The sequence below is a fragment of the Eurosta solidaginis genome, chromosome 2 (genome assembly GCF_040869045.1).
Source record: "Eurosta solidaginis isolate ZX-2024a chromosome 2, ASM4086904v1, whole genome shotgun sequence".
Lineage (NCBI taxonomy): Eukaryota > Metazoa > Arthropoda > Insecta > Diptera > Tephritidae > Eurosta > Eurosta solidaginis.
Window position 1 is genome coordinate 194,558,259 of NC_090320.1, and position 25,872 is coordinate 194,584,130.

The following is a 25,872-nucleotide window of genomic DNA, read 5'->3' on the forward strand; positions in this document are numbered from 1 at the left end:
CACTAAAGCGTTGACTTTCCGCAATAAATTATAACCTATAAGGAGATCTGACTCCAAGCTATCAATTTCGTAAAAAATCTCCTTAACACCATACAAATGAATTTCGTGGTAAAATTTTATTATTGTATAACTATTAATGGTTTTTATCCTCTTATAAATATCCAATTCTTTTGGATTCCTATAAATTCCCTTCCTGATGTAACAGGATGTTGCACCTGTATCCACTAAAATTTCAAAATCTTTTTTTATAGCTTGATCATACAGATATATATATGGCAAGCTTACTCTTGGCCTAAAAAATGGCCTTCATTAATATTATTTACTCGTTGTACTTTTTCCTGTGGTTGCGCACTGACTTGCGCATCTCCAAGTCTTTTATTAAAATTGTTGCTTTGCAAATTGTTTCTAACTCCCTGTGGCATATATCTATTACTAGGCCTATTCTCAATTTGCAGGGATGGATCTACATCTATTGGCTCTGGACGCGTTTTTTTATCGTCGCCGAATATTGGACTACTTTTCTGCGGGTACCTCAAATTATTCTGAAACTCCTGACTTCTCCGATTATTATAAGGAAGTCTGTGGGGAGATGAATTAAAACTTTTCTGCGGGTGGCTTTGCGAATATTGCAAAGCAAATTGTGACCTCATTTGATTGGCATTTAACTCTTGAGCCTTGGCAAGCGCATTTGGCAAATCCTTCGGTACCAAGGTAAACAATATTTGATCTAATGGGTGATTAAGCCCAGCTATAAAGGTCCGCAGAGCAGTGGCTCTGTTTTTAGAGTTTAGCTCTTTAGTTATAGGTGAGCTTGTCCCATGAGTCATTATGGTCTTATTTATGAGAAGCGTCAACTTCTCGTTAACCTCATTATAGAAACATATCAGGGATTTCGATCCCTGTCTCAGGACACTCATCTCCTGTTCGATTATATGACTTGGCCAGTCAAAGTCCATATGACTTAAAATTGCGTCGAAATTCAAAACTGTTCCGTGATTGGTCAGTATATCATTGGCCTCACGGGTAATTTTATTCCTTAAAATTGTTAACGCCGCGAAATATTTCCTACTTCCCCTTGTGTACAAGGACATGGAGTTATTGGCTGCTTCGCGCCAACTTTCATAATTATTTATCTTACCCCCAAACTCAGGCAAAGATTTGATAACGTCTAAAGGTTCGTCACAATTTATATTTGAATCTATTTGTTCGGGTACAAACTCGGTCACAGCATCACTGGTGTTGATGGCCTGTATCTGACGCCTCATTTGCTCTACTTCCGTTCGTAATGATGCCGTACTGGCGGCAATCAGTCTAGATATTACATCCATATTAGTGGTACTACTATTACTATTTAGTGACATTTTTGTCAAATCTTCTATCAAAGAATCCAGATCTATATATCCTTTTCAAATCTTCTTTCACAATCTTTCAGCACTTCATATAAATTTTATTTTTTAATTTTTGTTGTTATATCGGCCTACTGATTTTAAGATCGCGGGTTCGAATCGAGCTCAAGGCCTAACAATAATTTTTTTTATCATTATGCGAGCTTTGGCTTGGCAGTTGTCTAAAATTTTTTCTTTCTTCTATTCTAATTTAAAAATTTTTTCAATTAAGAAAAAATTTATCATAACAATAATAATGATAAAAAAATTATTGTTAGGCCTTGAGCTCGATTCGAACCCGCGATTTTTTAATTTTGCTTTATCTCTTCTTGTTTTGCTTTTACTTTTATAATATTCTAATTTATACGTACATACATATAATTATTTATACATAATATGTATTAACATATACCTTAACTATTTTATTCATTAGCTTACGCTTCTTCGCCTTCGGATTCTCCTCCTTCTATTAGATCCTTGTTCGCTTTGTGGATGAATGCTGCTGTTCATATGTTGGTGGTCCTTTCACTTTCTGGAGTTACGTACTTCGCGTTTTTAGGTTTCTTGTAAGCTGACAAATATTTTTGTTTGCTTTAATTTTAGAGTGTTTTTTCCTTTTCTCTCTTTTTTAGAGATACTTGTTTTATTTTAATTGTCACAGTGTTTTTTGTTTGTTTTCTTTTCTCTCCTTTTTAGAGATATTTGTTTTCTTTTATTTTTACAGTTTTTTTTCCTTTTCTCTCCTTTTTTGAGATACTTGTTTTATTTTAATTTTTACAGTGTTTTTTTCACTCCGGAGGACACGCAACCTTTTTACAGGCTATTACTGCGTGGCTCCTGGCAGGATCGCCATTTAAAGTTTAGGTAGAGTAAATTGGGTTTTTAAAAAACTCTTGAACTTTATTTCAATGCTGCTCAAAAAACTGACTAAGCTTTACATTTTACTCTTATTTATAACTTACAAATAGTTTACAATAAGAATATTGAATAGGATGTTTATCTAAATACGATACCTTAGTAATTTTACTCCTGGCATTGCATCAGCTGGCTAACGCAATGTCAGTATGTGGGAATGGAATGTTACAACAGATTCCGTAAATAAATCAAATAGCAATGTTTAAACAATTTGTTTATATTTGCCACCTGATTTGAGTGGAGTCATGTTCCTTAACTTGTATGTGTTTATGCATTGACTCTCCGCTTTTCGTATACGTACATGGTACATATGTGTAGACGCAATTATTGTTTCGTTTATGTAGATACATAATGATTGATCTATGGATGTGAATTCACGTCACTGCTTAGCATCGGCTTGGAGATGGCAGCACTCCTTAGTTTTGCTAATATTCGTAACACAGCCCTCCACCTAAGTCTGATCGTCCCGATTAGACAAATCTCCCGATCTAAACGTTGCCAGCCTTTCCAAATGGACCACTTTCATTTTGGTTCGTGGTTTACCGATGGTTTGTATGCGGTACACTACACCGTTGATCCGTTTTACAACTTTGTATGGGCCTTCCCAATTACACTGCAATTTCGGGGCCAAACCTTTTTTACGTTGTGGGTTGTATAACAACACCAAACCTCCTTCCTGAAAACCTTCCGAATTAATGCTTCATCGTATCTGGCTTTCATCTTGTCACTCATAATCTTTGTTCGTTGCCTTATCAGATCATGTATTTCTCTTAGCTCTTCTTCCAAATCACTAGTGGATTTCTTGACATTTCTCTCCGAATTGGCATCTATCCCAAACTTCAAATCAGCTGGCAGTCTAAGGTCATTGCCAAAAATTACTTTTGCTGGGGTTTGGCCCGTTGTCTCATGCACTGCTGATCGGTAAGCCATCAAGAATAATGGTATGCGGGTATCCCACTCTTTATGGTACGTGTCTACTACTTTCCTTAAGTGCTCCTCCAATGTTCTATTGAATCGTTCTACCATACCATCGGATTGAAGATGCAATGCAGTTGTCCGTGTTTTTCGAATGCCCAATGATTTACACATTTCCTGGAACACAGCTGATTCGAAATTCCTGCCTTGCTCAGAATGTAACTCCATTGGTACACCATACCTTGCAACCCAATTGTTTATAAACACTTCTGCTACCGTTTCCGCTTCTTGTTTTGGGATTGGGTATACCTCTGGCCATTTGCTGAAATAATCCATAACTACCAGTACATATTTTTTCCGCCGTTGCTAGTAGGAAATGGACCGGCGACATCCATAGCTATCCTTTCAAATGGCGCACCTGAGTTATATTGCTTCATCTGGCCATGACTTCGGGTTCTGGGCCCTTTCGCTCTGCTGCAAACCTCACATTTCGCAATCCACTCTGTGACCGAGTGACGGCAACCAAACAATAGAATATCTGTTTAATCTTCTCGAGCGTTTTCGTGATTCCAAGATGACCTCCGCTTGGACCATTATGCAGCTCGCTGAGCACGTCAGGAATCTTCATTCTCGGAACAACTATCAGTTTCTTCTTGCATTTACCATCCTCACTCTCCCATACTCGATGAAGGCAACCGGATACCAATTCTAAACTGTTCCACTGTGCCCAATATGACTTCGCAATGGGACTCTCTGCTGACATCTCTTCTCTCTTTGGTCTTTCGTTTCGTTCGAGCCCTTGCATAACACGTGACAGATCTGTATCTTCTAGCTGCCATTTTCTTAGCTGTTTTTGTCCCATTCATCTGTACATGTTATAGTCATTAGCCGAGCATCTATAATGTCTTCTTTAGCCTCGGCCTTTAAACAGTGCTTGCATTCCAAACTACATGGTCTTCGTGGCATTGCATCAGCATTTCCATGGGTACTACCTTTTCGATGCTCAATGGAAAAGTCATAGCTTTGTAGTCGCTCGATCCACCGTGCCAATTGTCCTTCCGGATTACGGAACTGCAGAAGCCATTTCAACGCTGCGTGATCTGTCCTGACGCGGAATCGCTGGCCGTAGAGGTATTCGTGGAAATGTTTAATGCACTCTACCAATGCCAACAGCTCTCTTCGTGTAACGCAATAGTTCCTCTCTGGTTTTCCAATTGAACGGCTGTAATATGCAACTACCTTCTCTTGTCCATCGACCAGTTGTGATAAAACGCCCCCTATAGCATATCCGCTCGCATCTGTATCTAGAATAAACGTTGCTCCTGGAATCGGATATGCCAACATTGGGGCAGTGCACAAACGCTCTTTTAATGTTTGGAAAGCTACTTCTTGCTCCTTCTTCCATTCAAAAGCTTTATTTTTTCTTGTTAGCTCGTGGAGACTATGGGCTGGCTGGCAAAATTTGGTACAAATCGGCGGTAATATGTGCACAGCCCAAGGAAACTTCTGAATTCATGCATATTCTGTGGTCTTGGCCAATCCTTTACTGCCTCTATCTTTTCATTCGCTGTACAGATACCTTCTGTCGTTACCTTGTGGCCCAAATAATTTACTTCCTTTTTAAACAGCGTACACTTTTTAGGACTTAACTTCAGACCAGCGCCAGCTATTCTCTGGAAAACTTCCTCCAAGTTCTTAAGATGTTCATCAAAATTCTTGCCCAATACGATGATGTCGTCCAGGTACACCAAGCATGTTTTCCAATGTAGTCCTTTCAGTACCTGGTCCATGAGTCTCTCAAAAGTAGCTGGTGCATTACAAAGTCCAAAAGGCATCACTGTAAATTGCCAAAGACCATCACCGACACTGAAGGCTGTTTTCTCTTTATCTTCCTCCTTCACCTCCACTTGCCAGTAGCCGCTTTTCAAGTCCAGCGTGGAAAACCATTTCGTACCAGATAGCGAGTCCAGAGTGTCGTCAACTCTTGGCAATGGGTAGCTATCCTTTTTCGTTACGTCATTCAACTTCCGGTAGTCCACGCAAAACCTCATTTTTCCATCCTTCTTTTTTACAAGTACTACCGGTGAGCTCCATGGACTAGCTGATGGTTCGATGACGCCGCTGTCGCTCATTTCTTGAATGATTTCACTCACAACTTCCCGCTTCGCCAGTGGAACACTACGTGGAGCTTGACGGATCGGCCTCGCATCTCCAGTGTCAATTTGGTGTTTCACAACGTTGGTGCGGCCTGGTTTAGAATCATCCTGGTCAAATATGTTCGCGTACTTTAGGACCAGTTGTTTTGCCTTACTCTGATATGATTCCTCTAGCCCCTGCGCCCATGCCGTGATGTCATTTGAAAGATCAGTATTACTAGCTGAAACGTGTTCCTGGAGCTGTTCACAGTTAATAACTAATTCAGCCTCTTGGCATCTTCCCAAAATAGCTCCTTTAGTCAGTTTGAGTGGTGACTTGAACTCATTGAGTACTCTTACCGGAATACGTCCATCTTGTTTTGTCATCGCCAGGGTTTTTCCTACAAGTATGTTTAGTGCTGATTTGTTTGCTGCTTCGACAACCCACAATTCTTTTGTCCCACAATCTCCATCAACCTTTGCCCAGATGACTGCTTCGGTTTTTTGTGGTATTTGCTGACTCTCTTCCACCAGCACTCGTTTACTGCTGTAGCCTCTCTCGTAGCCGAAATTAAGTGGTACATCCATGTTTTTATATCGCATCGTCTTGCTTTGCATGTCGATCTTGATGCCCTGGTCGATTAAGAAGTCCACTCCAATTATGATTTCATCAACAATTTCTGCCACTATAAAATTGTGTACTACCGTGACGTTCCCAATTGCGACTTCACATTCTACTTCTCCAATTACCTGGGTGTCCTCTCCCGTGGCTGTACGTAATCTTGCTCCAAGCAATGGTCTTACCTTTTTGTTGACTAAATCCGCTCGAATGATGGAATGAGATGCACCCGTATCTACAGTCAGTAACCGTTCCTTTCCGTCCACATGTCCTCCAACAGTAAGATTGCTCGATCTTCTTCCAATCTGCGAGATAGAGATTATGGGGCATTCAATTGCGGGAGCCAGCTGTCGCCCCTTGCGGCTGACTCGATTTAGTTTAACGATTGAGTGGTCTTGGAGATTTGCTCATCACCTTCTGCTCTGCGTTTACGACCACCCACATTGTTGAAGCTATTGGGACCGCTGCTGCAATGTCGTACAATATGACCTGGGTTGCCGCACTTGAAACATTTAATAACTCCGGCATTTTTCTGTTGTGATCCCTTCAGTGCTTCCAAAATAGTGTCTACCCAATCTGGTCTTTCCACTTCCACACGATGAGCTTTTTATGCTGGTTTACTCAATAGTGAGGCCGTTTCCTGAGTCAATGCATGTGATACCGTTTCAGCAAATGTCAGCTTTGGGTTTGCGTATGTAGCTCGCTTCGTTTCCACATCTCGTATGCCATTTATGAAACTCTGGATTTTTACCCTTTCAGTGTATTCCACGGGTGCGTCCGAATTTGCAAGATGAGTCAATCTTTCAATATCTGAAGCAAACTCCTGCAATGTCCCATTTGCTTTTTGGTAGCGGTTTTGCAACTCAATTTGGAATATCTGTTTTCTATGCTCGCTTCCATAACGTCGTTCTACAGCAGCTATCAATGCTTCATAATTGTTCCGCTCTCCTTCGGGAATCGTCTGTAGGATTTCCGCTGCTGGCCCCTTCAATGCCACGAACAGTGCAGCAACTTTATCTTCCGCATTCCAGTTGTTCAAGGAACAGAGCCGTCAAAATTTGGAGTTTTTACCTTCGTATTGCTTGCTGAAACAACTGGGCGAATTAGTTGCAATTCCTGTATACGACCTCTCAAAGCATCCACATCTGCCTCGAATTTTTCTTCAAACTGCGTTATTTTCTCGTCCATACGCGCTTCGAGTTTTGATGATATACGTGCCTCTTGCTCTTTCAGTTCTGTTTCCATCTTTGATGTAATCTGTGTCGACATTTCTGAAATACGTGTCTCATGTGATTCCAGCTGGGATGCTATATATGTCTTCTGCTCTTCCAGTTGAGATGACATTTGCGACGACATTTCGGATATGCGTGTCTCCTGTGCTTCCATCTTGGATGTTATACGTGTCTCCTGCGATTTCAATTGAGACGACATGTTGGTGGATATTTCTGATGACATTTCGGACATTTGTGCCGATATTGCAGCCAATATCATGTTCAAGTCTGTGTTCGCCATTGTCTGCGGTGTTTCATTTTTCTCCTCCAATTTTGTTGTCTCATCGCCATCAAGATGAAAGACATACTCTTCCACGTCAATTCCTTCCGCTTCCATTGCCTCTCGTAGCCGTGCCTGAAATTCAAGTTTAACGCCGCTTGTATTCAATCCACGGCTCTCCAACTCCTTCTTCAGTTGGGGGATCTTCAATTCACTTAACTTTGCCATGACCTTGTTGTCCTCTAGAATTTATTCAACAATTCCTCTTCTGACACCAATTGTAACGAATTTTCTGCAAATCCTCTGGTTTGCCCTTTTGCTAGGTTCGTATCGCTAAACTGTTGAATAAATAACTCCAATATTGAATAATGGAAAAATGGCCTTTATTAAAATACTTCGCAATAACACTCAAACTGAACAACGAATAGCTTAATAACCAAACTGATAGCTTAAAGGAAACGGACTTTCAAAATAATACTGCTATTGCTCGCTAGATATCGTCTTAGTCGTAACTGCTTGACAACTCAAATCAAACTGAATTCCAGCGCCTCTACATCTGCGGCATTTTATACTCTCTGGTTTCCTCGTTCGCATCTTCTAGAATCTACTAGCATTGTCCATGAGCTCTCAAACTTCTCAGCTGTAACTACAATTGCACAATTCGTACACGTACATGGTACATATATGTAGACGCAGTTATTGTTTCGTTTATGTAGATACATTATGATTGAATTATTGATGTGCATTCACGTCACTGCTTAGCATCGGCTTAGAGACGGCAGCACTCCTTAGTTTTGCTAATATTCGTAACAATATCTATATCTTATATCGACCTATCCCAATAGAAAGGTCGTAACTTAAAAGTTTTGTTAAGAAGGACATCTTTCAGGCATGCTGTTAGTAAGGCGGTATATGAGCGAAGTCGTATCTCAGGAGACCGACTAAGAAGCTTTTAACGGAAACAATTTTTTTGTTATAAATTGCTAAATCAGAATACAGCTTCACGTGTCTTCTATTGTATAGTTTTGCATTTTACGTATAAAACGAGTTGTTAAAAGATATGAAACTAAATGTAATTTATATATCTTATGTCAAAATTTTTGTACTTCAATTACAACCTTCTTAACCGGCCACCTGAGATGCGACATTATTAACAACTTCGTTAAAATACGGCCTTAGAAACAATATGTATGAGATACCTTTTTCTCAACAAAACTTTTAAGTTACAACCTTTTTATTATGATAGGTCGAATCTTTTTCGAAAAATCGGTTGTATTTGGGATATATGTTCTATATCTCAAAATTGAGATTCGCGTCGAACTTAATATACCATTCCATAACCAATTTTCGGGCAGAAAAAGTCTGCCGGCATGCTAATAAAAAAGTTTTTAGAAGCTACAGAAAAAGTCGATAGACTATATTGACTGAATCTTATCCGTGCGGTGTCAGGCCTAGCAAATATATCATCGAGTTATCACTATGCTTCAAATCTTGGGAAGCACCCATGATTTCATTTTGATTTGACAGTGAACAACATCACCAGTCCAGTCTGAACTCGAATGAACCTCACCTACTATGAGGCTTCAGACAGAAAGACTTCCTATCCATTTCTTTATATTTATGTTGGATAGAATACGGCAAGCTGTGAAACTTAATTAAGGATAATAAAACAACTGGCATATGCTGGATTTTTGGTTTAGTTCTATATAATTCCAGATTGGAAAAGGGGACGGAAAATTGGTTTGGTTGTGAAATAACACAACAAGTTACTTGTGATTTATTACAAACAAAGCCGAAATTGAGCGCACTTTTTATATTTATTTTTTATTTTATTTTATTTAAAGTCAACAACAGAGACGACGCGGTCGACTACTAAAGATAATATAATTCGATAAGAAATATTTATAAATTTAAAAGCTAACATTAAGATTAAATACATAGGAACTTTAATAATTAAATTCAACCCCAAGCAAAAAGAGAATTTAATTTTTTTTTAATTAAAAATGAGGTCAGATATGAGAGTATTGAATTATGCAAAGCAGTAAAAGAGTATTCTTTGCTAATACAATTATACAAATCATTATAGTACGAACACCAATTACGCAGGGGATTATTTTTAGCAATATTTTTTCGGCAAGTTGATAGGTGGAAGGGCACATAGTGTCTAAATGTTCTGCTAGCGACAGCGAAGTTTAGGTGACTGACAAGGTAAGAAGGGACTATCTCACCGATGATAAGCTTGTGAAGGAACATTACCCCAAGTAATATTCTTAGGTTTTCCAAAGTTGGCTAACTAATAAGAATCAGCCTATTTTTGTATGATGGTAGATAAAGGTTAGGATCCCAGTTAAGGCCACGGAGTTCGAAAATTAAAAATAGTTTCTGAACCGACTCAATTCGCTGCATATAATTTTGATCCCGCGGGGACCAGACACATGATGAAATATGCATATTGAAACACAGTTTCGGTTCAAAGAGAACTCCCAAATCACATACAACAGATATACGCTCCAAGGGCGTGGTATTTAACGTATAAGATGTCAAAATTGGCTTCAAACGATGAAATGTCATCAGTTTCCATTTAGAACAGTTTAAATCTAGTAAATTCGCTGGACACCAGCATTGAAAAGAGCCCAAATCGGCCTGCAAGAGATGGAAAGAGGATAACTCAAAGGGCAGGTATAAATAACAAAGTTTAACCAAACACGACAAATATAATAAGATCCACCATTCTGCTACTAGTGGCGAGTAACTCGCTGGAAATTAAAAAAATGGATGCCTAATGTTTTCCAAGAGGAACATTTTCAATTGTATCGCATTTATCCATGCCGTGTAGGCACCTTATGCAAATGTGATTTTTGAAGAGAAAATTAATTGAATACAGTTGGAAAAATAAAACAAATACCCCTCGAAAATGTTTAGAAGAAATTTATGTACATCTCGCCCAAAAAAAACCTACGACTACTATAACGAAAACATTATACAAAGTAACGGGTGACGTCTCTTATTATATTTATCCTCTTTGGTTTAACATCATCCGCATACATAAAAGTTATAAACATGGTAAATAGTAATGGACCCAAATTACTACCCTGAGGAACACCAGACGTTTCATTAAACTTCTTAGAAAGACAATTGAGTTGAACAAAACTTGTTGAGTATGTTGCCGAGATAACTTTCAAGCCAGAGAAGTAAATGCTTCGGAAACCCAAGAAAATCAAGTTTAAAAATTAGAAGTTCCTTATTAACAGAGTCAAGGCTTTAGAGAAGTTGGTGTAGATCACATCAAATTGCCTTTTGTTTAAAATATCCGTCCATCACTAAAGAGGTAAACTCTACCAAGTTGGTAGTGGTTGATCTTCGAGGTACAAAACCATTCTGGCAAGACGACAGTAAAGAGCTACACATGTGCTGAAGTTGGCGAGTAACGAACAACGGTGAGGCATAGGGATTGTTTAAACAAAATTTGTTTTGGGGAAGAGGATCCATATATGAAAAATCGTTATAATTACACATTGTTACAAAAAAGGCAAAAGCGAAAATACCCGGGAAGCCATACCATTTTTCCAGTGGATCTCGAGGATATTAGAACGACTGCACGGGTTACGGACAAAAGGCCGGGTTTTCGTGACACATGTTTTTTCACTTTTTTTTCGGTTTCATCAGCTTTGGTGGTATCTGTTTCCATTAATTTATAGGAGGACTATGCTAACCATGCATTTCATCAAAACTGGGAATTAATTATTTTTACATATTTAAAGGGTAAAATGATATTCGAACTTATTTTCCCACGACCAGTGATCGAACACTGTTTAGAAACATTTGAAGTTACTATTTTACGACAACGCATTGAGCTTCATGAAATGGAATCTTTATAGTTTCAACAATCAATTTCATGGCTCAACAATTTTAATTGGTCAACTACAAAATACAAACGTACATAAATGTATATATTAGAGTGGCCCTTCTTTGTATGGAAAAAAATTGTCAAATTTTTAAGGTCTTACCCCCTGAAATGGTTATATATAAGGAGCAAATAATCCTCACAAAATTTTGACTTTATTGACCAACGTAAACTCGAGCTTCAAACGTGTTGAAATAATGAACCGAGCCATTTACCACCCTTGGGTGCTGATATGAAGGTGATTCAATAGACATATATGTTTACATATTTCAGAAATTAGATCCTCTCAACTTTTCATTGATTTAACAACAAATAATTCATGTACATATAGGTAAAAAAATGTATAAAATAATTAACTTAAATCCTGCTGAAGCTTCATTGAAAGCGTTTTTTTTTTTTTTTGATAATTTGGATACTTTTTTCTGTAATCCTTGGAATTATACTCTTCGATCAACCGTACCCCTCTCTCAGCTGTGTCATTTACAACCTTAATTTGTTTAGCAATTTTTTCGCCTCTCATACTCTTTATTCGACTCCCATCCGAAGGCTGATTCATTTAAAAAAGAGGCACTTATACCAAATCGATTAAAAAATAATTTTGTTGCTGGACAAGTAAACTCATGCAGTCCTTTGTTTATAACGTCTGTTACATCTGAACGTGTAATCATTAATTTTTTTAGGTGGCCGCATTTCTTCTTCCGGTTCAACTACATTATTATTTGTTCGCATCTTCTCCTTCATTTCAAAGTCAATTTCATCATCAAATAAGGAAAATGCTATTGCTTCAGGACTTAGATACAATAGATGATTAAGCAATTCACCTAAAACTGTACCCGATAATTATTAATCTACATTTCTAAATTCATGCAAAGCCATAATAAGCTTAAAGTCAGTCTGTGGCGCTTTCGTAGAAAGTTGAAATAATAACCAATACTCCACATAAATTTTTACTATGAAGATGCAGAGATCACGTAACGCTGAAGAAGTAGAACCATTCATCTTAAATTCAGATCTAAATAGACATATTTTTAAAGTATAAATGGCCTTGGACATCCACCGAGCGTGATGCATAGCTCCTGGATATTTAAAGCTTATATTTTTCTATGGAAATTCGCCCAAGAAAATCAAGCAAAGTACAGAAAATTATTCCTAATCATTTCGAGTAAAATTGTGTAAAAATTCCACTATGGTGCATTTATCCACATTGAAAATATCAGATATTTGTTTGTCCTCAACTCCAGGTAAGAATTTGCGTCTGTCGATACTTGGACAGGCATCTTGAAATCTTTTAAAAAATGGAACATTGGGGCCAGACGATTTGGGAAGTTTCCACTCAAAAGCTGCTCTTAACAATATTTCACGTATATGATGTCTACAGGGCAGGTAAAGAAGTTGTCTTTCTAGAAGGCCTTCTAGAAGAACGCACGCTCCATTCAGTGCAACAGTGTTCGTCGCAGTTATGTCGAAACAACAAGCTTTTACAGAACTATCCAAACCCCAGTCAGATAAGGTGTGAAAGACAGCTTTTACTTGCATTTTCCGAGTACAATTTTCAAGAGACGGCACATGTAGAATTTGTTCTATATCCCCATTTGTTATAATAATCGGAAGTCTATTAGCTATTTCACGACCGATTAATCCAGGTAAAAGCTTTCCATCCCAGTGAACTACTGCCGCATTCAGATTAATGTTATTGAACATCTTTTTTATTTTAGCTTTTTTCTTTACCCGCCGGCAGCTTTGAAGCGATGTTCTATTTAACACCAAAGTATTCAAATCATGGCCTACATCAGCAATAGCGAAAACTAAGTGCATTGCTTCTCGATCACTTGTTTTACACTTTTCTAGGGCACAAATCACACGTTCATTGATCACCTGCTTTCTGCCGCGTCTTCTTTGTGGAACATATTCCTCAATTTTTCTATCTAATGGTTTTCTGACACAAATGGTTGCCTCAATTTCGCTTGTATCATAAAGGTCAACTTCTTCAGCTAAAAAATTGTATTGCGTAATAATCAGAATAAGACTTATTTGTCACGGAAAGCCGATACAACTTACCAGACTCCTCCAATATTTGATTCCACCTCTCATTATTTTCAATAATTTCGGCTTGCTCTTGTCTTGCTAGTTCATGGTCAATTCCGTGCATATAACCTGGACGTCCCTTTTCCCTCTGTTTTTTTTTTAAACTCAATGTCCTCTTTATTTTTCATTGAAGTTAACGCATTTTTCGAAGCGATGTCAAAAAGATTGTCAAGTTCATTAACAAACTTAGATTCCGTCTCTTTTTACATCACGGACTTTTTGTCTGGAGGATTGAAAGAAAGTTTTTGGATATTCCTCCATTCGTCATACAATAGTTTCAATTTTGGAATACAATTATATTCACTTTGAGTAGATATTCTTGCTTTTTCCCAAAACAGCAAAGCTTTTCGTATCGCTAACCTCGCACTGTCTTGCAATTTAGATTTTACAACTCTTAAGTTAAAAAATAATACTTTCAGCACTTGTCTTTTTGATGGTAATTTGCTACTAATAATTTGGGAGAAAATGTTCCTATAAACATCTCCGAATATTTGCGTAAATTTCTCCGTGAAGATTTAACAAAAGCCATTTTATCTTTCAACGCGCGCACTTTAAGTCTCACAACAACTGAGCAACGACTGAAAGTTAATTTCTTATAAAGAGCTCAGCGTTTGGTTTGCATGCAGTGTTACCATTATAGTAGAAATCTGCCAATATTGGTAAAAAAAATGTTAATTTTGTAGAAAGATCAGATATTTCCATTTGGTAGATTTTTTGTAATTTTACAAAAATAATATTACAGTAAGTTTATATGACATGGACAAAGCTGTTTTCTTGAATTAACCCATTAATACCCGGCATCAAATCTGCCGGCAGGAATACCTCTTTACACAGTTAATTAATTTTTGGTTAAATAATAAATTAAACACAAAAAAATATTTTTTTTTTTCCAATTTCCAGCAAATGGGTATTGCCACAAGGGGTTCAGGGGCCTTTTAGGTCTGAAATTGATTAATTCACTTGCGTTCTAAGCAGTTTATGTCATAGTTGTAGCAACATTATGGCCCGGTTTCACCAACTCGACTTAAGTTAATTAAGTCATATTTTTTTATTTTTCTGTTTCACCACCAATACTTAGATAAGTCGCAAGTTAGCCTACCTGCCAGCTGGCTTATTCTCGACTTTTAACAGTGTTGCTGTAGTACAAATTTTGAGTCGAACTAAATGGCAGTATTGATACATATTTCATTATGCAAATATAACAACCCTGCTATAGTATGTATTCACTGGGTGGCGTGTGATTAAAACGTAGCTAAAAATACTACTATGAATAAAACAGCTGATAGGGTTTTTGTATGTCGAATGGATTTAGTAGCTAAGTTGGTAAAACCGAAAAAAAAACTTAGCAACAAATCTGGGCTAACTTAAGTTGCAACTAAGTTTTAGCCTAAGTCGAGTTGGTGAAATCGGCCCTAATTGTCTTCGAAATTTAAAATGCAGTTTTCGGTATTTGAAAAGGTGTACTCGTATGGGTACAATGGGCGTTTATAGGTTAACTTATATATAAATACGGCTAGATTTTTTCCAAATTTGAAAGTTTTTCTTTACATGAATGGTAGATCTTTTTTCTTTGCAGGCACCCCTGTTTGCATGCACAACAGCGAAACGTTTGCGTGACTAGCCAAAGCAGCACTTACTAGAAGTGATGCTGCCAATGCTCGAAATTTGGGCCGTTTGTGGCATGGGTTAGAGTTGTTCAATCTGGTGGAAATTTTTAGGGAATTTTTTTTTTTTTATCACATACAACCATTTCAGGGGTACTACCTAGACATTTCCGATTTCGCAACATAAGGGCCACTCTAGTATATATGCATACCAGCGTACATATACAGATTAATTTAACTGATAAATGTTGTAGAAATATACTACGAACTGCTATCGACTGCACTGTTCAATCACAATTAAGGCACAAAAATATTTTTTGTGTTTCAATAATCGCGACATGCTTGTATACGGCCTTCAAAATGATTTTTCGAATCATACTCACAGTCGTAATATACCAAAAAGTTCTTTTCACAAGTGACCGATGGAAATTTGCATCAGCTTGTGCACCACATTTACATAAAGGAATTACCAAATTACTGCAGTGGCCATGGAACAGAGAAGCAAGTGAGCGAGAACATGACAAGGAAACAAAGCGCCGTTCATATTGGACAACGGTAAGTGTGAAAGGTGATTGAAAACATGCACTTTAATCAGAAACTTACAATGGATGACATTTGTTTCACTTTTCGGCGCCTCCGGTGCAAACACTACTACATTACTCACTGCCAAAAAAGACGGATTGGTTAGAAAAGCATATATACGTGGTTGAACTACACAACATTACTACAACGGATGGTTATGAGCTACTTCTGCATCGCATACCTAAATCTGGAAAACAACCAGTTTTGTTGGTACATGGATTGCTAACATCATCACTTGCCTGGGTGCTGCTTGGACCGGAGAAAAGCTTAGGTATACAAATTGTATTGTTTTGTAGTTGTAACACCTACGTACATATGTGCATATGTATTTGTTAAGCCTCTTATGCCAACTATTCGAAACTTACCGCTGTTTCATTTACATTTCTTCTATTTCGTGGCAACACATGTACATATACGTGCTCTATGCCCTTGTTTGTCTTCAAATAGCCTTCCTGCTCGCCGACCGCAACTACGATGTTTGGCTAGCGAATTTACGTGGATAACCATATGCGCGTAGTCACACGTATTTTAACGTACGAAGCATTGAATACTGGAATTTTAGTTTTCATGAAATGGGCGCCTACGATCTACCTGCCATAATCGACTATATTCAAAATGAGAGTTCGTACGAGCAGTTGCTCTTAATTGGTCACTCCCAGGTATAGTAATTGTACTTAGGATTTTCGACGCGGTGTTGGACAATGAATGAATGTGTGTTGATATATATGTTTTTGTTGTTGTTTAATGGTTATTTTTGTTCACGCTAAGTATTGTTCTTTAACACTTATGTAACTGTTTAAAGTCTGGTTGTTTTTTGACATTAATCTTTTCATTTGTTTTGTTTTCGCACTCGTCGAATGGATGCAATTGCAAATATGGTGCTAATGTCCCCTGTCAATGGTTGTATTGTAGTTTCTTTGTTTCGCATTCTATTGTGTGATTTTAGGCGTTGAACGCAGTTTTGGTCCTTTGCTCTATTCACCCCGAGAACAATGAACGGATTCTGCGAATCCAAGCGTTGGCTCCCATAGTGGACTACATGATTTTGTACGTTTCAAATCGGATGATGTACGAGAGGCGATGGGATTTGTGAAGGTGAGTAAAAGTGGTAGCAGAAAACACTAACGAGTTATTAATGTAGCGGGGTAGTAGAGATTATTTGACTTGATGCGTCAGGTTCCAGGCGCTTGCATTTCATAGCACAATTGCGCTCTTATTACGTAAGAGAAAGAGCAATCGCTGTTAATTTATGAAGACCCAAGATTCATATGTAACTATTGAGTGGTCTCTTACTCTCCTTTCCCTCCCTTTTCCTCTCTTCCCTTTTCTTTATCCTTTTATTTACTCCTCTCTCGCAGACCTAGTCCCAGCCAGAGTCCCAGTCACAGAGAGTTGTATGTGGTTTTGATCGCTGTTTCATAAAAAAGGGAAACAATTTGGTTTAACAAAAAAAAAAAAAAAAAAAAATTAAGGAGTAGACCACCCTTACTATTTTGGGGTATGAAAAATAGTTAAGATTCAATTCTCAGACCTACTCAATATGGTCACGAGAATCGGTCGAGCCGTTTGGAAGGAGTTCAACCACTAACACTGTGACAAGAGAATTTTATATATGAAATAAAAGGTTTTTTTCTAAGAATAGACAGATCTCAAGTGAAGGTATTTACAGAGTTCGCTAAGAACTGCTCTATTGTAGCAACGCTCCAGATATAGCGGCTACTAAGTACTTCTGAGTTCACACTTTGTTTATTAGGGACGAAAGAACTTAGTCTTTAGCAACTTGTCAAATTTACATAAGAAAAATTTGGTTTAACAAGAAATATCATTTTACCCATTTAAGCCTGCTGTGATGGATTCGGTGTATACACTGCCAAGCATTACATTACAGAACGAAAAAAGATGATAAAAAAATTTTAAGGACTACCTTTATATAAATGGACCAACAAATACAAGGCAATTTTTCGTTTAATACAGACATAGTCTTGTTGAATTTTGACTTAAAAACTTTAACAATAGCTCTTGTAAAAGAATTTTGGGATTTAAAACTATAAAGGTGGAGCGCAATCTTTCAATTTAAGGCAAACCATGTACTTGGGATTAACTAATTAATTATTTAAAATTTAAACGCGCGCTCTACCTTTATAATTTTAAATCCCAAAATTCTTTTACAACAGCTATTGTTAAAGTTTTTTAGTCAAAATTCAACAAGACTAAGTCTGTATTAAACGAAAAAAAACCGAGAAGTTAGTTAAAAATGGATTGAAAAATTCCCAAATTAAAATTAATTTTCCTAATATCTCGATCCATGCGCCACCTAGCGGATTTTTTGATCAAATATTGCATTGTCACCGGGCTCTGATGTACGGCCCAAGTTTCAAGTCTCTAGCTCACCGGGAAGTGACTTAAAAATCGATCGCAAGATTCCCTGGGTTTTTTCAGGAATTTTCGTTTATCTCGAAACAGTATTGTTGTAGCGGCATTTTGTTTCCCACGAATTGTAGCGCCATCGACTCGCAAACTATGTGCTAAGTTTCAAGTCTCTGGACCACCGAGAAGTTATTTAAAAGTCGATCGCAAAATTTCCATTTTAAAATTATTTTTCTGTGTATTTCGATCCGTGCGGCACCTAGCGGATTTTTTTCACTTGCATTGTAATGCCTTCCAGATCTGAACTATGTTCTAAGTATCAAGCGTCTAGCTCAACGGGAAGTTACCGAAAAAGACTTTTCCGTGGGTCAAAAATTCGTATGGAAATGAGGGGACAAACATGAAAGGGACTTAATATAAAGGTAATAATAATAAAAATGGACTTTTCCGTGGGTCAAAAATTCGTATGGAAATGAGAGGAAAAACATGAAAGGGATTTAATATAAAGGTAATAAAAATGGTTTTGAAGATGGCGCGACGACGAAATTTTATTGTCTCCAAGCCACATTTGACAAAGGATGACGGAAAATCGTTTCATTATAATTTAGCATTATATTGATATACATAGATATAAAACAAAAATCTAGCAGACTGGTCTGACAGCAATATCGCGAAGCCTGTCAAAGACCACCAGAACTTTCATTTGATATTTCGAAAGTGTTAAGTTAAAAGTGTATGCTTTGGAGCTGTTAGATCATCATATATAGTGCCGGCAAGCTCGTAAATATTGATCCATGTCCATAAACCGATCGAAACCATTCTGGGCCAGGATTGTTATATCAACACGCTATGAAATAGGCTAAACGCAATGACTTGCAGTAACACCAATAACTCGATAAGGATGGAGAACAGCTCCTCCGAGCCAACCAAACTAAACGGGGACTTGTACCTGCTCCTTTTTATTTATTTTATTTACTTATTCGAGATACGAGACGTCTGAATAGTTACGTCCAACTAAGACCTATTTCTTAATGTATCTCCTACTTCACGGACCATTTAGGGGTTTTGCTGCCAAACTGTATTGTTCTTTTAATAAACGAAGTTGTTTGCTTTATTAGTTGCAGTGCTGATCGGATTATAGGCGGCCAATGGGGCGCCATTTGAAGCACTTTTTCTTGGAATCAATTGTTGCTTTCAGAGTTTCTCAAAGCAGGCGAAGCGGTCTGTGTGCGGTGATTGTGACAGTTATTCTAAATGTATCTCGTTTTTAACATATCTTATCCTTGCCCCAATGTTCCAGTGACCCATATGAGGGTAATGTTTAAGAAGTTTGCTGCAGCATGAAGCATCCCCCTGCATTTATTTACCGCTTTGTACGATGCGATGGTGGAACTAAGCGCCATGAATGCTGGTTAACTGTCTGCTATTCCTTACCAAGGTAAGGTGTCCTCACTGAATTTTCATATACAATTCTTCCATCAAGAAAATATTTGCAAGTAACTGGCCTGGAACTTGTGCGACTTTAAGCTTTCCAGAGAAAATAGCAGCCCTATGCAGCACACTATTTTGAACCCGTCAGCGTGGTGGAAAATCCCCTGCTTTCTGCGTACCCCGTCTCTCCTCCAGGCCCTTCTGGAAGGGAACCTCACCTGATAACATCTGTTAAACCTAAGCGAGGGCGTGTGATAATCTGATGTCCGAGTCTTGCCGGAAGCCCTGCTGAGGACACAACTGAGGTCATACTGTCTCGGGCTTCACAAGTTTAACAATGTTTAAGAATCACGTTTAGTGCGTCAGTTAAAAACAACCTTATCACCTCATACTTTTGTATTGGTCTGATGACATATAAAGACACATCATGAGTTCGGGTTTTAGTCCCCAGTTCCTAAAACTTGTTTGCCTCTTTGAGATCTCTTCTAAACTACGTTTAATTTTAACTTTTGAACCGAGCTTGACAATTGCTTATCTCGACGCTCAGATACTTAACTCTCATGGAGAGGGCAGTGGGCTTGCCTGGGTTAACGTATATTCCATTTTTGGGCTCCCTCTAGTACTTAAATTGAAGTTTAGGGAAATGGACCAGAAAAGCAATACCGACGTTGTCCACGTTTGCTCACCTTCATTCTTTTTTCACCGCGCTTTATTAGAATCTCGCGACAGCCCATAGAATTGAAAAGAAAACTACTTTCTGGGGAGTTCCTCTAGCTATGCGGAAGGTCTGTTACCGCCGCTAGAATGTATTGTTTGTAGTTTAGGAGTGTTTCTATGTTATCCATTAGGACAAAGAGAACAGTTTCCATTGACCTGCCCTCGATGTTCGCATACTGCGCCAGAGACATTTTAAGGTCTTTTGGAACAGACATTTTGTGGATATTCAAAACCTATCAAGTACCTTGAAGGAGGGCCTGTAGTATTAAGCGTTGTCATAAGATCTTTTTCCTGCTATACGTGTGAAGATGACTTTAACATTTAATCAGCCTTGCGAAACAAAGGCTAGAATAACATCCTCTCTATACACCCTTTCCAATGGGCTCACCAAGCTTATGCAGCGCGTAGAGAGACAATTTAACCGATACTGGTTTCTTCGTTGTGTATAACCGAGCCCACGTACGTTAGAATGAGGACTTGGCCCCAGAACACCATTAGTTGAAAGAATATGGCAGTCAGGGAAAAAAGTGTTCATGAAGGAGTTTAATGAATGGTGAGAAGATTCCGTCCATACCTCGACGTCTCTTCTCTTGAAGTAGTCGTTATAAGTTATGTAGCATTCATTGTATGCCTGCATGTTAGGGGATCAGCCCCAGAGAAATGTTTTTGTTTAGTTTTTTTTTTTTTTTGTGTTTCATTTCAATCTTTTAAATATGATATGCAATAACAGGCAATTCTTCCCTAAACCATTTTTTCTTTCTCAATTCCACCATCACTGAATATCTAAATAAAATTTTCAAAAATACGAAACGCACTAGGACGCTTAAAACTTTGTATTGTAAAACTATGGAAACTTATCACATGCTATCATATTATTGCATTTAAGGCGAAAGAAAAGACTGGATCATACGAACTATTCCCAGCTGGTTATCTACGCAAGAAATGTTTCAATTATAATTCTGATGGCTACAAAGAGTGCACAAGAATAATTAAAACCTTTTCGGGAAGTGGACGCTATTCAAAAGTAAGTTTTTAAAAACCAAGCAATCCGAAACTATTAATGCGTTCCTTCTTTCCGCAGTCTGTAGAGCAACTTTTCTTTGGCCAACTTATCCAAGGCGGCTCAGTTAAAGAGATCAAACATCTACAACAAATCTGGAAGTCTGGTGATTTCGACGTCGAGGATAATCGTAAATATTACAACAATTCCGTCGAGCCATATAACTATAATCTAAATCTTGTTAGCGCGCCATTATTACTCTACTTTAGCGAAAATGACGCTTTTGCTACGCCCGAGGGTGTGCATTATATTTATTCGCATTTACTAAGGAATGCGTCGGTCATTGGTGTCTACCGCATAAATTCGAAGCGATTCAACCATTTTGATTTTTTATGCGCACACGATTTGAAAAAACTTGTGAGCAATCGAGTTATTGGTATGCTTGAACAATATTTAGACGGCAAATTGCCCTACGTAATTGAATAAAGAGCCAAAGTTCATATGAGATACGAAGAAAACCTTAATGGTGTGCAGAAGAATTGACAATTAACGTGTTTTCAAGACTTTCATTACTCATTTTCGTTAAGCGTTACGAATAAGAAATATATATAATGTATTTCAATTTATGTATTACTCTTAACTAGAAACAAAGCCGTCGATTTTAGTACTCGATTTATATAATTTTGTATATCAACAACAACTGCGCCGTAGGCGAAATAAATGATGCTTAAAAAATCTCAAAAATTACTTTCTTTTATCTTTGCTTTCCATAACCTTCAAAGTTTTTATACCCAGCTGTACTTGTATACAGGGTATTATAAGTTTGATTGGATAACGGTTGGTTGTACAGTGTAACGAAGCTTTTTCTTTCCCCCGGTGCTTCTTCAATAAGTGCTGGGGTATACCCGCCGTGTCCAAGGTTCGCTTACAATAAATTTTGTATTTCGGGGCACCTTGCAAATCGTTTTCATATAATATTCACTTTATTGCTTTAACTCTATATATTATAACCATAATAAAAAAAATGTATCAAAGGAAAGATATGTATATATTCTTCACATCGTTTAATGCTTGCTCTATGATTAGTGGTGGGCTAACGGTCCTCGTGTCCCGTTAGGATCGTTCCGTTAGGACGCCTTGCTGGTCGTTGCCTGGGTGTGCGTAAATGTATCGTTGTGACGCCCTGCGTATATTTGCGTAACTCTGCTGCGGTTAACGTCGTATGTTTTCGTAGCCCTGTGGCGGCCAACGTCGTATGCTTGCGTGAATCTGCTGTGGCCAACGTAATATGCTTGCGTAACGCTGCTGCGGTCAGCGTCGTATGCTTGCGTGACTCTGCTGTGGCCAACGTCGTATGTTGCGTAGCGCTGTTACGGCCAGCGTCGTATGTTTGCGTGACTCTGCTGTGGCCAACGTCGTATGCTACGTAGGGCTATTGCGGCCAGCGTCGTATGTTAGCGTGACTCAGCTGCTGTGCTCTGTTGCGCCCTGCGTCGGCGTATTGCTGGCGTTAGGGCGGTCGCGTTGCTGCGGTGCGGTTTATTACTGTCGCGGCGCGGTCCCCGTCGGCGCAGGCGGGCGGACGTCACCTGTTCGCGGGTGCGCGTTACTGGGGCAGGGCCTTCGCTTACGCGGGTGTGAACGAAGTCTCAAGCGGTGTTTGCTGGTAGAACCGACACATTCACAACTTGAGGCCACGACGCACTCCTATGAAGCGATCTCTCTTGGTGGTACAACCGACACATTCGTGGTAGCTCCGGTCACGACCACAGCTCCGTGCTAACTGACTGCTGTGCTGCTGTGTCGCTCCTTTTATGGTTGTTGTGTATGGTGTTGCTAGTTCAAATGGTTGCGGTTCCATGGTTACCGTGTTGCTGTTAAATGGTGCGATCGCTCGTTGTGTAGTTGAGACTTTTTAGTTTGTCGTGTTGCTATTAAGTGTTGTGATCGCTAGTTGTGTTGCTGAGACTTGTTGGTTTGTCGTGTTGTTAGGGCCTTTTGTAACTGGCTGTTGTGTTAATGCTGTGTTAAATATGTTGTGGGGTCGTTTTGTGTGGGCCAAATTAATGAGGTTTTATTTGGTCCCCCAACAGGTATAAAGGAATCGAGATAGATATAGACTTCCATATATCAAAATCATCAGTATCGGAAAAAATTGTATTAAGCCATGTCCGTCCGTCCGTCTGTCCGTTAACACGATAACTTGAGTAAATATTGAGATATCTTCACCAAATTTGGTACACGAGCTTATCTGGACACAGAATAGATTAGTATTGAAAACGAGCGAAATCGGATTGTAACCGCGCCCACTTTTTATATACATATATAACATTTTGGAAAACACAAAAACCTGATTATTTAATAAATAATACACCTAGAACGCTGAAATTTGACATGTGGACTGATATTGAGACTCTTGATAAAAATTTAAAAAAACAATTTTTTAAATGGGCGTGGCACCGCCCACTTGTGATAAAATCAATTTTAAAAATATTATTAATCATAAATCAAAAATCGTTAAACCTATCGTAACAAAATCCAGCAGAGAGGTTGCCTTTACTATAAGGAATGCTTTGAAGAAAAAATAACGAAATCGGTTAAGGACCACGCCCACTTTTATACAAAAGATTTCTAAAACGGTCGTGGACGGATAGAATAAGCTATATCTGTGCAAAAAAGAGCTTTATATCAATGGTATTTCATTTCCCAAGTGGATTTATAACAACAAATAGGAAATACTTCAAATTTGAAAAAAATGGTCGTGGCACCGCTCCTTTTATGACTAAGCAATTTTCTATGTTTCGGGAGCCACAACTCGAAGAAAAATTCGTTCAGAATAGAACCATATGTATGTACATATATGTATTATTGCGCAGCCTTGTAACACTATCAAGCACACAAAACAAACAACAACAGCATTTCAAGTGTACAGCTGGGTATGTAATGTTCGGTTTCACCCGAACTTATACTTCCTTACCTGTTATTATTAGTAATGAGATGAAAGTAAATATGTACATTTATACACGTGTAAAAAATGTGAAATAAAATCAAAAAAATCTTTTTACACTCGAATGGATTTTTATTTGGATATGGGCAAATCCACCAAACCCTTATCTTTTCGCATAGATAAATCATGTTCATTCAAAACTGAACTCCAGTTTTTCGAAGAATGCAACGAAAGGGCATGCTGTGGTTACCACTGTCCGCGAGATGATGAAGGCTGCGACAAAGTTTTTAAAACAGGCCACTTAAAACAATTTTTTCTTAGATAACTTAAATAGTTTACCTTTTTTGCTAGGGGTCAAATATTAGGATTTTCCCGGTATTTTGTTTTTTCAATAAATTTAAAGTGAAATTGTCATTTCTTGTATTGGTCATAACTTCTAAACGGTAAAGATATTTTAAATTTTAGGTAGCGCTACTACTTCCAGTACTTAGCAGTTTTTCTGCAAGTTAGCGAAAAAATATTCATGTCCTCAAACTTTCCCGAACATTATATATTGCTCCTTTTATGCAAAAATCTTGTTTACATCGATTTAAATAATGAAAAATTCGTAATCTATATCTTATTTATTTTATAGAAATAAAAGATTTTCCAATTCCACAATTTCATTCTATAATGGAGTTCAGGATTTTGTGCAAATGGTCTAATGGCGGCCCGTGGTGTGGTGGAGCATGCTCAGCCTACCACACCGCATATCCTGGGTTCGATCCCCGGGCAAAGCAACATTAAAAATTTAGAAACACGTTTTTTCAATTAGAAGAAAAGGTTTCCAAGTGGGATCGTCCCTCGGCAGTGATTTAGCAAACACTCCGAGTGTATTTCTGCCATGGAAAGCTCCTCACTTAAAATTCATCTGCGTTGCAGATACCGTTCGGAGTCGGCACAAAACATGTAGGTCCCGTCGCGCCAATTTGTAGGAAAAATTAAAAAGGAGCACGACGCAAATTGGGAAAAAAGATCGGCCTAAAATCACTTCGGAGGCTATCGTGCCTCCTGTGTTTACCTAAAAACAAATTTATTATTATCATTATTATTATTATTATTATCTTTTTTTTCAGAAGAACAAGTGGAATAAGTCGAGTGAAAACAAAATTTTGCGAATATATGTATAAATGCAATTATTCTAGGTGGCATTGGAAAATCTTTTGTTTTTTATAGCATAGGAGGTTATTAACTTTTAGTTTTTCAAATCGATGTCAAAAACAGTTTTGCACAAAAGGAGGAATATATAATTTTTAGGAAAGGTTGAGGTCATGCATGTTTCTTCGCACATTTGCAGAAAAAGCTTGTGCTTAAAAAATAGAGTTGTTCAATTTATTTAAAACAAAAATGGTTCAAATATCTGTACCAGTTCAGAAGTTAAGACAAATTCAAGAAATGAGAGTTCCACTTTAAATTTTTTGAAAAACAAAATATAGGAAAAAGCCTAACATTTGACCCTCTAGCAAACAAGGTTAGCGTTTAAGTTATCCAAGGGAAAACTGTTTGAGGTGCCCTGTTTTAAAAATTTTGTCGCAGTTTTCATTTTCTCGCGGAAAGTAAGAACCACAGCATTCTATCAGTGGAGAGAGTAAGCAGCGTCGAAGTAGGCATACGAAAGGGGAAGTTCGGAACTTTCACATGAACAAAGCTCGATTCGACTAGGTGGTGCAATGAGTTAAAATGTTTGCGTGCAACAATACTTCACTTTGAGGTGGGTAGCGGTAGTTTTTCTTAAC

General features: G+C 38.1%; 1 protein-coding gene across 1 annotated transcript; it reads left to right on the forward strand.

The window, feature by feature from the left end:
• The first annotated feature begins 15,371 nt into the window (after positions 1–15,371).
• Lip2 (Lipase 2) lies at positions 15,372–21,636 on the forward strand. The gene is given in 7 exon segments (XM_067769185.1): positions 15,372–15,608; positions 15,729–15,906; positions 16,083–16,294; positions 16,582–16,666; positions 16,669–16,730; positions 21,037–21,174; positions 21,232–21,636. Coding segments are annotated over 7 exon segments (1,275 nt in total). The 5' UTR covers positions 15,372–15,413.
• Positions 21,637–25,872: the final 4,236 nt, after the last annotated feature.